Raw genomic sequence first — 12476 nt, 5'->3', positions numbered from 1 at the left:
TCCTCGCCTGCCCAACTGAAACCCTAGTTGTGCTCCGGCCTTATCATTCTCAGAGTAGAAGTTGAAGGAGCCGCGTCTAGTCCCGTCTTGTTACTACCGGAGTAGAAGGAGACGCGCCTTGCCCGATGGTTAGCCTTTTATTTTCTTCCCTGTTTGTCGCTGTCAGATCTCATCGGTCCGTCCTCTGTCTTTTGACGACCCGGTCTTCGTGTAGGATGATTCCGATAACCAGCCGTCGACTCCCGGGTCGCCGACCTCCGCTGGGTTCAGCACTGACCGGCTGCCGCCAAACACGAGCCGCAACACCGATTCTTACTCTGACGAGGATGAGGCTGCCGTCGACCCTCATATCATCGGGGACGATGACGGCGGCGATGGCGACGGTAATGAGGAGGACGAGGAGGGGGAGGATCTGTTCAACGATAATTACATGGAGTGGGTACCCAAAATCTAGTCTTTGTCTGTTTTGTTTTTCTTGACGTTACTGATGTGGACGGGGATGGTGGGGTTGCAGTGATTACCGTCGGATGGATGATCAAGACCAGTATGAGAGGGTCGGACTCGACGACTCAATGGAGGACGAGAGGGATCTGGACCAAATAATGGCCGATAGGAGGGCAGCAGAGGTGGAACTCGACGTTAGGGATGGCCGCACCGGCACTGGTGGCATCCTTGATCGGAAGCTGCCCCAGATGCTCTATGATCAAGGTGTAAATCTGTTAGAATTGATGCATATTCTTAGCTATATGTTATCTTCCTTTGTAGTGTTGTGTATTTTCATGTTTCAGGTGGTTCTGCATTTACTCACACGCAATGCCTTGGTTTTACCCTTACCACTACTAATTTGGCCTTCAAAAAATGTCATTAATGTACCTTGGCACAGTGATTCTATACTCACTTAGGGAATGTACTAATTTATGTTAGAATTTGTGCCTTCTGATTCAGTTATTTTGTTGGTATTGAAAAAAAAAAAACTTGTTAATTTATACTTCATTATGACTAAATATTCAGGAAGCATTTGTGAACACGTCTAAGAGAATTACAGTGTGACTCCATTTAATTCTGACCACTGAATTGTGCCACAAAATTATCTAATATTAACCTGCTTACATCTCTGTATATTTTTTAACATTTAACATTTACTACACCATACGATTATTAAATGTTGACCTATCCATAGTTGCACATTAGTTTATGATCTTTTTGCTTGGAGAGATTTGAGAGTAACTAGAAAGAACAGTTAACTCATTTTATTACCCCTATCTTCTTTCATCTCATATATCTCCAAGTGAAACAAGCTCTTAAACTATTTTGTTAGAATGTTCCACTATTAAGACCTCTCAGTGGCTTCCTTGCATATTCCACAAATGCAAGTCCATCTTTTTTTTTTACTTGGTAGTTCATGATTGCTTCTTTACTATCATCAGGCCAACAAATTAATTTGTTAATTTATTTCGGTTCACGGAAGTATGGTCAATGTCGCAATGTTAATAATATATCTTATAGCATAACAAATTCGCAATAACTCGCCATTAATCTCGAGTAATATATCCACTTAATAGAGTATGGCTATGCACCCTTTCTGCTATTTTTTTTCCTGGATTTTTGTGAGAATCAAGTGGTAAGTTGCCAAAAAAAAAAGATATTTGTTATATAACAAGGTTGGTTTTGCTGGCAGCAGACATAGAGCGAGACTGGCATGACAGGCACCATGTATGTCAGAACAATCGTATTCTTCTCCTAGGGCACATATGCATTGACTTAATTAAGTTAGTCCTAGTTATAAGAGATGGTGTTTTTTTTTTTTTTTTGGGTACAGACACAGATGATGATACCAACATCAGGCGTCCAAAAAGATTCAGAGCTGATTTTAGGCCACCAGCTGGTGGAAGAAATGATGACACTGAGGGTGGCTCTCAAAGTTCACCAGGAAGATCCCTACAAGGACACTCTAGAGAGGATGTTCCAATGACTGATCAGACAGATGATGATCCATATGAGGTATACATCAATATTTTCTGATTTTTGAAGTTTCTCATCTATGTTTTTCCTCTTATAAACCTTCTTTACTGTATTTAATTTTCTACTTAATTTCATTTGACAGGATGAATATGATGAAGAGGGTGAGATGAGTATGTATCGCGTCCAAGGAACCTTGAGAGAATGGGTCACAAGGGATGAAGTTCGTCGATTTATTGCGAAGAAATTCAAAGAGTTTCTTCTTACTTATGTGAACCCTAAAAATGAACGAGAAATTGAATACATCCGCTTGATAAATGAGATGGTTTTAGGTAATTGCTTATTTCGCTTGCAGAATCCTAAGTGATTGGAAACATTATATGAATTGAGTTGTATCACCATACCAACCTAGTGATTTTTTTTTTCTCTTTTTTGCTCCATTTACACATTTCAAGTTTTTTTGTTTTTGACTGTTGTTTTTGGCTTTGCAGCTAACAAGTGCAGTTTAGAGATAGACTACAAGCAGTTCATATATATTCACCCAAATATTGCCATATGGTTGGCTGATGCTCCACAATCTGTGCTTGAAGTTATGGAGGAAGTTGCTAGGAATGTTGTTTTTGATCTTCACAAGAATTATAGAAACATTCATCAAAAGATTTTTGTGCGAATAACTAATTTGCCAGTGTATGATCAGATCCGGAACATTAGGTAGGATTTTAGTTTGTTGAGAAAAAAGCTATTCTGTCTCTCCTTTTGTAATGAGATTTGATGTGTTTAATCCACGTATGAATTTTTGCACCACAGGCAGATTCACCTTAACACAATGATTCGTATAGGAGGTGTTGTTACACGACGGTCTGGAGTTTTTCCTCAGTTACAGCAAGTGAAATTTGATTGCAACAAATGCGGTGCTGTTCTTGGCCCTTTCTTTCAGAACTCTTATACTGAAGTAAAAGTGGGATCTTGTCCTGAGTGCCAGTCGAAAGGACCATTCACTGTAAATGTTGAACAGGTGAGTTCTTTTTCAAATATTGTTTGGTGTCTCTGTGCACATTAATTTGCATTGATTCTTGCATTTAGTTAGCTTAACAAGTTTAAGTATCATCTTACTAAGTGTTACTGTTTTCATCACAGACAATATACAGGGACTATCAAAAACTTACCCTTCAGGAAAGTCCTGGAATTGTCCCTGCTGGTAGGCTTCCAAGATACAAGGAAGTGATACTTTTAAATGATCTGATTGACTGTGCCCGACCTGGAGAAGAAATTGTAACTTATGTTTATGTCTATATATTGTTGAGACAGTGCAAATCATGGTAATTTTCTGATATTAAGAATGTGATTTTTCAGGAGGTCACAGGCATATACACAAACAACTTTGACTTATCTTTGAACACAAAGAATGGATTTCCTGTGTTCGCTACAGTGGTTGAAGCTAACCATATTGCTAAAAAGCAGGATCTTTTCTCTGCCTATAAACTTACTGATGATGACAAAGCTGAGATTGAGAAACTGGCAAAGGATCCAAGAATTGGAGAAAGGGTTTGTTACTTGACATATTTATTTGCATTTTCTTCCTTTTCATAAGTACATTTGATTTAAATACAAATGAATCACAGATTATAAAATCTATTGCGCCATCAATCTATGGCCATGAAGACATTAAAACAGCCATAGCACTTGCCATGTTTGGAGGACAAGGGAAGGATGCTGAGGGAAAACATCGGGTAAGGGGGGATATAAATGTTCTCCTGCTAGGTGATCCAGGAACAGCAAAATCCCAATTTCTTAAGTAAGATCTTTTCCAGATCATTCTTCTTTCATTCTTCTATCTCAATGCATATATCAATGATTGAACAATATATCAAATAGGTATGTGGAAAAGACAGGCCATAGAGCTGTTTATACAACAGGTAAAGGCGCTTCCGCGGTTGGGCTTACTGCAGCAGTGCATAAAGATCCAGTAACAAGAGAATGGACTCTTGAAGGTGGTGCTCTTGTCCTCGCTGATAGAGGAATATGCTTAATTGATGAGTTTGACAAAATGAATGATCAGGACAGGTTAGTTCCTTTGCTGGTTATATTCAACCAACATGTACACATTCCCTATCAGTCTTCTTTATCATTGGTATTTTACATAAAACTGAATGACAGAGTGAGTATTCATGAAGCCATGGAACAACAAAGCATCAGCATATCAAAGGCTGGAATAGTTACATCACTCAAGGCCCGTTGTAGTGTCATGGCCGCAGCCAATCCAATAGGAGGAAGGTAACAATCACTCTTCTGCTATATGACTGCGATCGTCTATATTGAGTGCTTACCTGTATGTATGTTTAGATATGACTCATCAAAGACGTTCTCCCAAAATGTAGAGCTGACAGATCCAATCATATCACGATTTGACATTCTCTGTGTTGTTAAGGTAACTATTCCATCTCGAAGTTCATACTTTATGGTAGAGGTTATTGATGGTGTCAATTTATCAGCTTTGCCCATGGGAAATTCTGGTTGCAGGATATAGTCGATCCCATAACCGATGAAATGCTTGCGACTTTTGTTGTAGACAGCCATGCCAGATCACAGCCAAAGGGCGCTACACTTGAAGACCATCCTGCGAGCATATCACAAGATGATTTTCTGGCTTCTGATAGACCAGTTGACCAAGAGGTAACCTTTTTCAGATTTATTCTCTTATTAAAAAACTTTTTGCCCAGATGTATGATAATCTTTTTGCTACAGATTCTTTCTCAAGACATGCTGAAGAAGTATATAACTTTTGCGAAATTAAATGTATTCCCCAAATTACATGATGCCGACTTGGATAAATTAACAATTGTTTATGCTGAACTACGCCGAGAATCATCTGTAAGAATTTATAGCAAGCCGGCATCTCCTATGTGTTAACATTCCTGTCATATACTTCATGGGATTTTATAATTAATAAGCGTTCTGGTGACTGGTACAGCATGGACAAGGGGTTCCAATAGCAGTTAGGCACTTTGAATCCATGATCCGAATGTCAGAAGCTCATGCGAGAATGCACTTGAGGAGCTATGTTACTCAAGAAGATGTAGACATGGCAATACGAGTCCTGCTTGATTCTTTCGTCTCGTGCCAGAAATTTGGCGTCCAAAAAACTCTACGAAAGGTACAACAAACAGCTTATATCTCTCTCCACCTTAATATCCTGGTCACAATGCTAATGGCAAGCAACCAAAGAATAACAGATATAACTGGTTGCAGTAGACCTCACTTATAGGATATGGATGGTAGAAGCCTAAAGATTTAAATGGACCTTGCTCACCTATAAACATAGCCATACAAAATTGGACGCCATCTTTCCTTGTTATGCTTGATTCTTCATGTCATCTCTGTTCATTCTTGAACTTCTGCAGAGTTTCATGAAGTATATGACCTTCAAGAAGGATTACAATGAGCTTCTCTTGCATCTTCTGCGTGGTCTTGTTAAAGACGCACTGTATTTTGAGCAAATTGTATCAGGCACAACTGCTCGCCTGACTCATATAGAGGTGAAAATGGAAGATCTAAGGAACAAGGTAAAGCATCATACAAGTGTCTGCTTCTCCCCCGTCTTGTCGAACATTTCTAATCTGATCTTTGGTTGATGCAGGCCCAGGAACATGAAATCTACGATCTGAAGCCATTCTTCTCCAGTGCTCATTTCACCAGTAACAATTTCGTTTTGGATGAAAGTCGTGGCTTAATTAGGCATCCTGTAGCAACTTAGAGCACGAGGGCCAAGCTCACATTTGCGTTTGCTCGCTCACAAGCAGGCTACTTCATATTCTTACACTTGATCTTTGGAGATCATTAGCATGACAAGCTTCCTTATTCCGCTTCATCAGTTTACAAGTTGTGATCGACCTATAAATTTGTTAATTAGTTTGAATTAAGATGGTCGAGTGCAATTATCCATGATGTTTAGATACTAATGGTGCCTTTATTTGGTTGATGCAATGGGTAATCATTTAAAAGTTCATCTTTTATCCTTTCGAACCTATTTGAAATCAATAAAAGAGGATCAAAATTGGCCCAATAAAAAACAGATAACCGACCACCAAGAGCTTTAATTTCTTAGCTAATTATTAGCTGGAATGTCTGGAGACTGATTCCAGTTGAAGATTTCTTTCCACGATAACATTCAGAAACCGATTGGTGGTGATAGAAGGAGAGTTTTATCAGATTACATTAACGTAACAGGTACTTGTCGTACGAAGTAATGTCAGGGACCTCACATGGTGGATCTCAATCTGTGGCCTCAGAATACAAGCTTAGTCATCGAAACATATAATCTTGTTATATATTTCTCAGAACTCGACAAGATTCCCCTTAGAGCTCGTCTCGCCGCCATCATGTGGTGCCATGTTACCTATATCCACATCTCTGTTTTCTCGCTTTCATACTTAAACATGCCTCTCATGCTCTAATCCTGAACTATGTAAGCAGATCTTGTTCTTGAAGTTATTTAGGTGAAATTGTCACACCTACCCAATATTCCTTTCAATTTTGCCTATTCAAGCTGTGAGCAACGTCATTCCTAAGGTCTGAATGATATTCGTCTCATGTGATTAGAAATGTTTTAATCACCTCTGTCCTTTGGTCTTGCAATATATTCCAGCTTTTTATTTGTCGGACTAACAAATACTAAATACTGCCATCTGATCTGTTTGGATCTTTCAGGAAGGAATTTTTTGTTCAGTCGAATCTATAAAGGCTAGAGCACAGAGAGAGAGTTCCTAATCCATCATCAGATCATCTACAATGAGCGACGACGGAGTGAAGGCGTCTGGCATGAGGCAGATTATTCAAGAGTTACTTCAGAAATGGCAGCCCGTCGCGCTTAGGCCAAAGGAAGACCAACCCAAAACGTCCGGCATTCCCCCCTCCGTCGACAAGCGGCTGAAGAGTCTGTGTTGGGACTCAGATGAGGAGTGCTGCCATAGCCCAGAGGCCCCTCCGGATGTGCCCAAGGGATACTGCCCTGTTTATGTAGGACCAGAGCAACGGAGGTTTGTGATACCGACGACGTACCTGAGCCTCCCGGTGTTCAGGCTGCTGCTTGAGAAAGCCGAGGAGGAATTTGGGTTTCATCACAAGGGAGTGCTCACGATCCCCTGCGAGATCGAGACGTTCAAGTACATCCTCCAGTTTATGGAGCGGCATGCAGAGGGCCTCGTCGATCATGGTAAGTCTTTGTCCTATCCAATTCACACAGCTACGTATGTATTCTAAGGCAAGCTGTGTTTTTGTCATCGTAGAAGGAAATCCAACTGGGCGAGCAAGGGCTGAGGAATAGCAACGCCTGGACTGGAATTGTTCAGTCAACTATGGCATTGAATTGTTGTTGTTTTCATGTGACAATTTTATGTTAGAGATCTGATGGATTCAGTTTACAAACTCAAGGAAGGAATTGGTTTCTTACTTGCAGATTACAAGTGATGTAATATTTGACATTGTTTAAGGGGAATGATAAAATATCGCTGTGTTGCTTCATTGGAATGCAATGATTGAGCTTACGTCCACTCGTTGGTAGGCCTTAAGGCCCACACTCTCCTGCTACCTGGGCTGAGTGCCCTAGTTGGCCTATCTACGGCCCATGCAAATAAACCATAAATATGTTTTAAAAATGTTTTTAAAATCCTTTTATGTCGTCAGTGTTTCAAAATGTTAAATATATTTAAACCAAAAAAAATTGTCAAATCCATTTCAATATACTAATTTTAAAAGTTTTATTTTTTTTTCTAAAAAGTTTTTTCTTTTTTAAAAAAAGTAAAAGAAACATGACTCTTAAATAATTGATGACCCACTGGCCTTTTATAATTGCAGGGAAATCAAGTACCATGATTACCACACGTGCTCCTCGTCCCCATTAAGGACCATGATGCCTCACCTAATCATCCACCGGGCTTGACGGTGATGGTAAAAAATAGAGTATATTTTTAAATAATTCAGATTTAATTTTAAATTAAGTACGATTGAACTATATTAAATTATCACGTCAAAAGTTGTATGGTATTTTTAAAATTAGCATAAGGTGGCAATTAATTTGTGTCTAAAATTTCATGCATGAATTATTGTTAGTTTTCCTATTTACATAAAAAAAAAAAACTGACCAAATGGCCTTGATTCGACTCATATGGATCTCTTGTGGATTAGTGAATACTTAATTTCTTATTAGCCAAGCTTGGATCACTCAAATTAATTTTTGTTCACGTTGAGATTTTTCAATGCATACTTGTTAGTCATCTAATATATAGTCCATAGAAATAATAATAAATTCTACACAACAATATGCATCTTATACATAAAATATACAATTTAATTTGCAAATTTACATTCATATCAGAAATTGTAGAAATCAGAGGAAAGCACAAGAAGAAAATTACACACACGTCCTTGATTACAGGGACTAAATAGTAATTTAAACTGGTTAACACATACTTTTGCCATTTCTGCAATTCCGAATTTTTCCAAAATCTTACATAAAAACCCTACATAAAAAGGGTTTCCAAATAAACCCTGCTGCTTAGTTTCTTCTCTCTGCGTTTTAGTGACAGAGTCGCGCCCGCCACCGCGGAAACGTCGCTCCGCCGCCGTCAGCATGCGTAGAACTCGACCAGCTCGTCCAACGACTCGGGCTGCGGCTCGGCGTTCTCCAGCATCCACAGCAGGTGCTCGAACAGAACCACCTCGCACCCCACCACCACCATCGCCGCGCCGGCGCCGGCATCGTCTCTGCACCGCTCGACGAGGACCTGGAAGAGCGGGTGGCCAATGAGGCCGGCGCTGACGAGGTACCGCCGGCGCGACTTGCCCACGTACACCGGGTGGAACCCCGGAGGCACCTCGTCCCCGCGGAACGACGACGCCGACGACGAGTGCACCCACCCGTCGCCGTCCTGCGACCGGGAGGAGGCCCCCGCGGCGGAGGCGGATTCTCCGCCGGAGGTAGAGCCGGTGATGCGCCCGGAAGAGTTCCAGCGCTTGATCATGCACTTGAGCTTGCTCAGCTTCCCGCCGCCGCCCTTGGCCATGGGATCAGGACGATTGGGGAGGAAGGGAGAGAGGGGTGGGTCACTTAAAAAGGGGGCAGAGACGGGAGTGGGCCCCCTTCAAATGTTTTTCAAATTCGACCGACCCGGAGTTTGGATCGTCTGTATAAGATTTAGATGTTTTTTTTTCCTTTCTATAAATAGAACCCAAATCCGATCTATCATTAACCGGTCGAGCCGATAGATACGATAAAATTTAAATTTGGTTGAATTTCCGTGGCGCATCAAATGGACATGACAGCGCAGGGTGCGGTTGTGGGTGGGGAATAGTTGGTTGTGCCGGGGGCCACGAGAGGCACGGTATTTAACAACCTTTTAATATTTTTTTAAAGACAAAACTACATTTTAAAAAATATATTTTGATATAATAAATGGAGTTGATGTGAGTTAGCGCGTTATAGCTGTTTGGCTAATTGAGTTCCAAATTTATGGAAACATGACAGGCCAAACCAAAAGCAATGTCACCTCCATAACAGAGTTTTGTCTATTATTTGTCGGAAGGGAAGGACTCGTGGCTAGGGCTTGGAGTCATTTGGTATGGCCATGCATGTTCTAATAGCTCCATTAGTTTTTAATGCGGTTCAATGAATTATGATGGTGGTGGTTTAATCAACTCCATCATCAAAAAAGGTGGAGTCATCTAGTCGTTCTGGAACATGATTGAATTGGTTATTATGGATCAGACTTACGTACTGAAGTAAGTAAAGGTCGAATCTTGATGAAGCAAAGGCAATGTCCTCCTCCGTAATAATCAATTGCAGCTTTCCAATTTACCTTTTTACAAATGATCGTGGAGCCCACAATGCAATAAATGATTCCCGTGAATGAAGTCATTTGGAGCTATCAGATCTTCATATTATTTTTAAGAGTTTTAAAAGATCAAACACAAAATTGATAGTGAAAAGTATGGGGTCCTAAAAAGAAACAGATTATATTGGAATATTTATACATAATTTTACTTTATATTTTGTAAAAGATTATTTTTGCAATTTAAACTCTTGATCTCAAACTCATATTATAGTAAGTGAAAAGATTAATGAAGAAATATTAATTAAAACTAACTCCAGATAATGAATTTGAAAAAAAAAGAAATAATGATTAGTGTGGCAGGGGCGGCAAGGCATCAATGAGACAGTTTTCTAGTACTACAATTGACATGGATGCTTATCCTCACATTCCTATTACATTAAATAACATAAAATGAAATCTTAATTATGGCTTTAGGTGAATTAAATACATCTTAATGTGGGGCATCCCTTGTTTCTTATCTTAAACTACTTCTTGAACAAAATACATGCATCTTAATGTGTGCCATTAAGTGTTTTGAAGTCAAACCCTTTTGATTGTAATTTTCCAAATGAATTACTCAGAAGTCCAAAGCGATCGTAGGATTTTCCTTGTCTTCTGAATTGACTTTCGATTATTTAGCGTATTCATTAAGAATTTTTTACAACAACCAATTAAAGGGATTTCAGAACTCGAGTATATATATATATATGCATCAAGGCAAAAACATTTTATTGTGTTCTTGGTTCTCTTGTAAGTCTATCGATCAACTATCGCTAAACCAAACAAACTATCATCTAATAGTTGATTTTCTCATAAAAAACAAATTAACTTTAGCACAAACATAACAAAAATCATACTCACGCTACACTTATCCAAATAAGATATGCATGAAGGTTCCGAAAATTAAAGGTGCTGGCAAAAGCAAACACTAGTACTAATTCACGTATTTAACAACTTAAAGATAACTTAATCATAAGCTTACACTTGATTTGTAGCGAACTTGCTTGAATATTATATAAACATATAGATAGGTATGTTCCAGTCCATTAGCTGTCAGTGGTCCACAAGCTCCATAAAGTTGCCAACCAAAAACGAAGGAACTAATTAAGGGCTGTTCAGGTAGGTAGAGCTGATGCATGCTCAGAAACTACTCTTTGAGTTGCGTCTGCAAGCGAATTCTAGTCTGTCATGGAAGAACAAATTCAGTGTCAAATAAAACCCACAACTTGTTTGGCATGCCAAGATCGACCAAGCACTCAGAGACAAACCATGCTGATACTCTTGCCGATTGTTTTCCTGTGAACCTGTGACTTCTTGCATAGATGACATCTAGTCTTTTGCTCCATTTAGATTATAAAATCATCCTGATAGGAATCAAAGTAGAAATGGTTAGGCGACAATATATATATTGAGTCCATCAATTTATAAGTGGATTCCTGAAGGTCTGCCTCAAACTCATATCTTAACATATCTTTTGTACTGGCGAGCATATCGTCAAGATCAAAGAGATTTTGCTCTTTGTCAACTTATGGGCTTTATTTGATTCTCTGAGAGTAAAGACATTTACTTGAAGTGACTAGTTTAGTAAAGGTATGTAGAGACAACCCAGGAATTAGATACAGCAACAACAGAATGATGGTTTGGTGTGACAAAGGTTCTGAAGAGGGGTTGGAGGCATCTGGATTTAAGTTGATGGTAGAAAGATTACATAAAAGATTGGAATCTTTGTAGTTGAAGGAGCATTAATGAAAAGGACATAACTAGTTGTTTTAAATGGTGTTAGAGTTGGAGAAATCAAAAAAATAAATGCCCACTTCTCTTTCTGCTAAACTGTGGTTGGTAGGTGAATTGATTAAGTTTAGCCTTTACAAAGTTGAAGTCCTATTGAAACTTAATAAGGAGAGTGCTGTTCCAATATCGTGTCAGAGTCTGAGAACTTAGACAGTTTGGAAAAGGATCAATTCAACTAATATTATTAAATGACTAACTAGATTGAGTATTTATTTTGGGGGGAAAAACAAATTAAATGCCTTCTTAAATGGGTAGCAAGCAAGTGCTATAAGGTTATCTAGTAGCATCCATGAAGATATGAATGTGGCAAGATGGCAATTTACCTTTGAACCCCAAAGACAATTTACTTTATCCACACCTATACGATTTTTATTAATCAAAGCTGCTTTGACTCCAAACTCTTGTGCCTCACAGGTTTCATCATTACATTCATCAGGCACATATATAGGTGACAGACAAGATAAGGTAGAGAGAAAACTGTCCTAAAACCTCAAGGTTCCAAGAGCCTCTACTTGGACACCTGAAAACTCACCATGAGTTCAACATTTAGAAAGTTGGCCAGTGGCCACCATGATATAGGGGCCGGACTTATCCATGGATCATCTCAAATACTCTAGTTCCATCCATTATGAATCTGTTTAATAAGGCAGCCTATCTCAAATACTCTAGTTCCATCCATTATGAATCTGTTTAACAAGGCAGCCTCTAAGTTCCTTGGATACAATTCTGAATGCAACTGACTTCCATGACTTCCATTCCGGCATGGCAAAACAACAATCTTCCATTTCAAAATACTTTGACTTAAATTTCAGGTGCCAACCTAAATGCTGGAAAAATATTTAATGGGAGAGTGAAAAA

At 39.2% G+C, this 12476-nt stretch overlaps 3 protein-coding genes across 3 annotated transcripts; 2 read left to right on the top strand and 1 right to left on the bottom strand.

Annotated features, from left to right (window-relative positions):
• Nucleotides 1-214: 214 nt before the first annotated feature.
• On the top strand, nucleotides 215-5878 carry LOC141816922 (DNA replication licensing factor MCM2; the record flags this gene model as incomplete). Its single annotated transcript, XM_074704645.1, has 17 exons — nucleotides 215-435; nucleotides 515-708; nucleotides 1820-2001; nucleotides 2105-2291; nucleotides 2451-2670; nucleotides 2767-2974; nucleotides 3097-3231; nucleotides 3313-3504; nucleotides 3582-3754; nucleotides 3835-4023; nucleotides 4117-4233; nucleotides 4303-4387; nucleotides 4480-4632; nucleotides 4705-4830; nucleotides 4931-5113; nucleotides 5361-5522; nucleotides 5597-5878. Coding segments are annotated over 17 exons (2844 nt in total), but the record flags the coding sequence as incomplete, so codon positions are not given.
• An 861-nt stretch (nucleotides 5879-6739) lies between these two features.
• On the top strand, nucleotides 6740-7282 carry LOC141816919 (protein SMALL AUXIN UP-REGULATED RNA 12-like). The gene is made up of 2 exons (XM_074704643.1): nucleotides 6740-7171; nucleotides 7245-7282. Exons 1-2 carry the CDS (start codon nucleotides 6748-6750, stop codon nucleotides 7280-7282), a joined length of 462 nt encoding a protein of 153 aa, XP_074560744.1. The 5' UTR covers nucleotides 6740-6747.
• A 1051-nt stretch (nucleotides 7283-8333) lies between these two features.
• LOC141816918 (auxin-responsive protein SAUR76-like) lies at nucleotides 8334-9021 on the bottom strand. Its single transcript, XM_074704642.1, has one exon. The coding sequence runs from the start codon at nucleotides 9018-9020 to the stop codon at nucleotides 8583-8585; it is 438 nt and encodes a 145-aa protein (XP_074560743.1). The 5' UTR covers nucleotide 9021; the 3' UTR covers nucleotides 8334-8582.
• Nucleotides 9022-12476: the final 3455 nt, after the last annotated feature.

The sequence above is a fragment of the Curcuma longa genome, unplaced genomic scaffold, assembly GCF_044706935.1.
Source record: "Curcuma longa cultivar G26 ecotype Majalengka, Jawa Barat unplaced genomic scaffold, ITB_CL_G26_1.1 contig_18626, whole genome shotgun sequence".
Lineage (NCBI taxonomy): Eukaryota > Viridiplantae > Streptophyta > Magnoliopsida > Zingiberales > Zingiberaceae > Curcuma > Curcuma longa.
Note: the sequence above shows the minus strand (reverse complement) of the source record. Positions and strands in the feature narration are given on the sequence as shown.

Coding starts and splice junctions, on each gene's coding strand:
- LOC141816919 (XM_074704643.1), top strand. CDS start 6,748: ATGAGCGACGACGGAGTGAAGGCGTCTGGCATGAGGCAGATTATTCAA. Junction 7,172..7,244: donor AGAGGGCCTCGTCGATCATG/GTAAGTCTTTGT, acceptor TTGTCATCGTAG/AAGGAAATCCAACTGGGCGA.
- LOC141816918 (XM_074704642.1), bottom strand. CDS start 9,020: ATGGCCAAGGGCGGCGGCGGGAAGCTGAGCAAGCTCAAGTGCATGATC.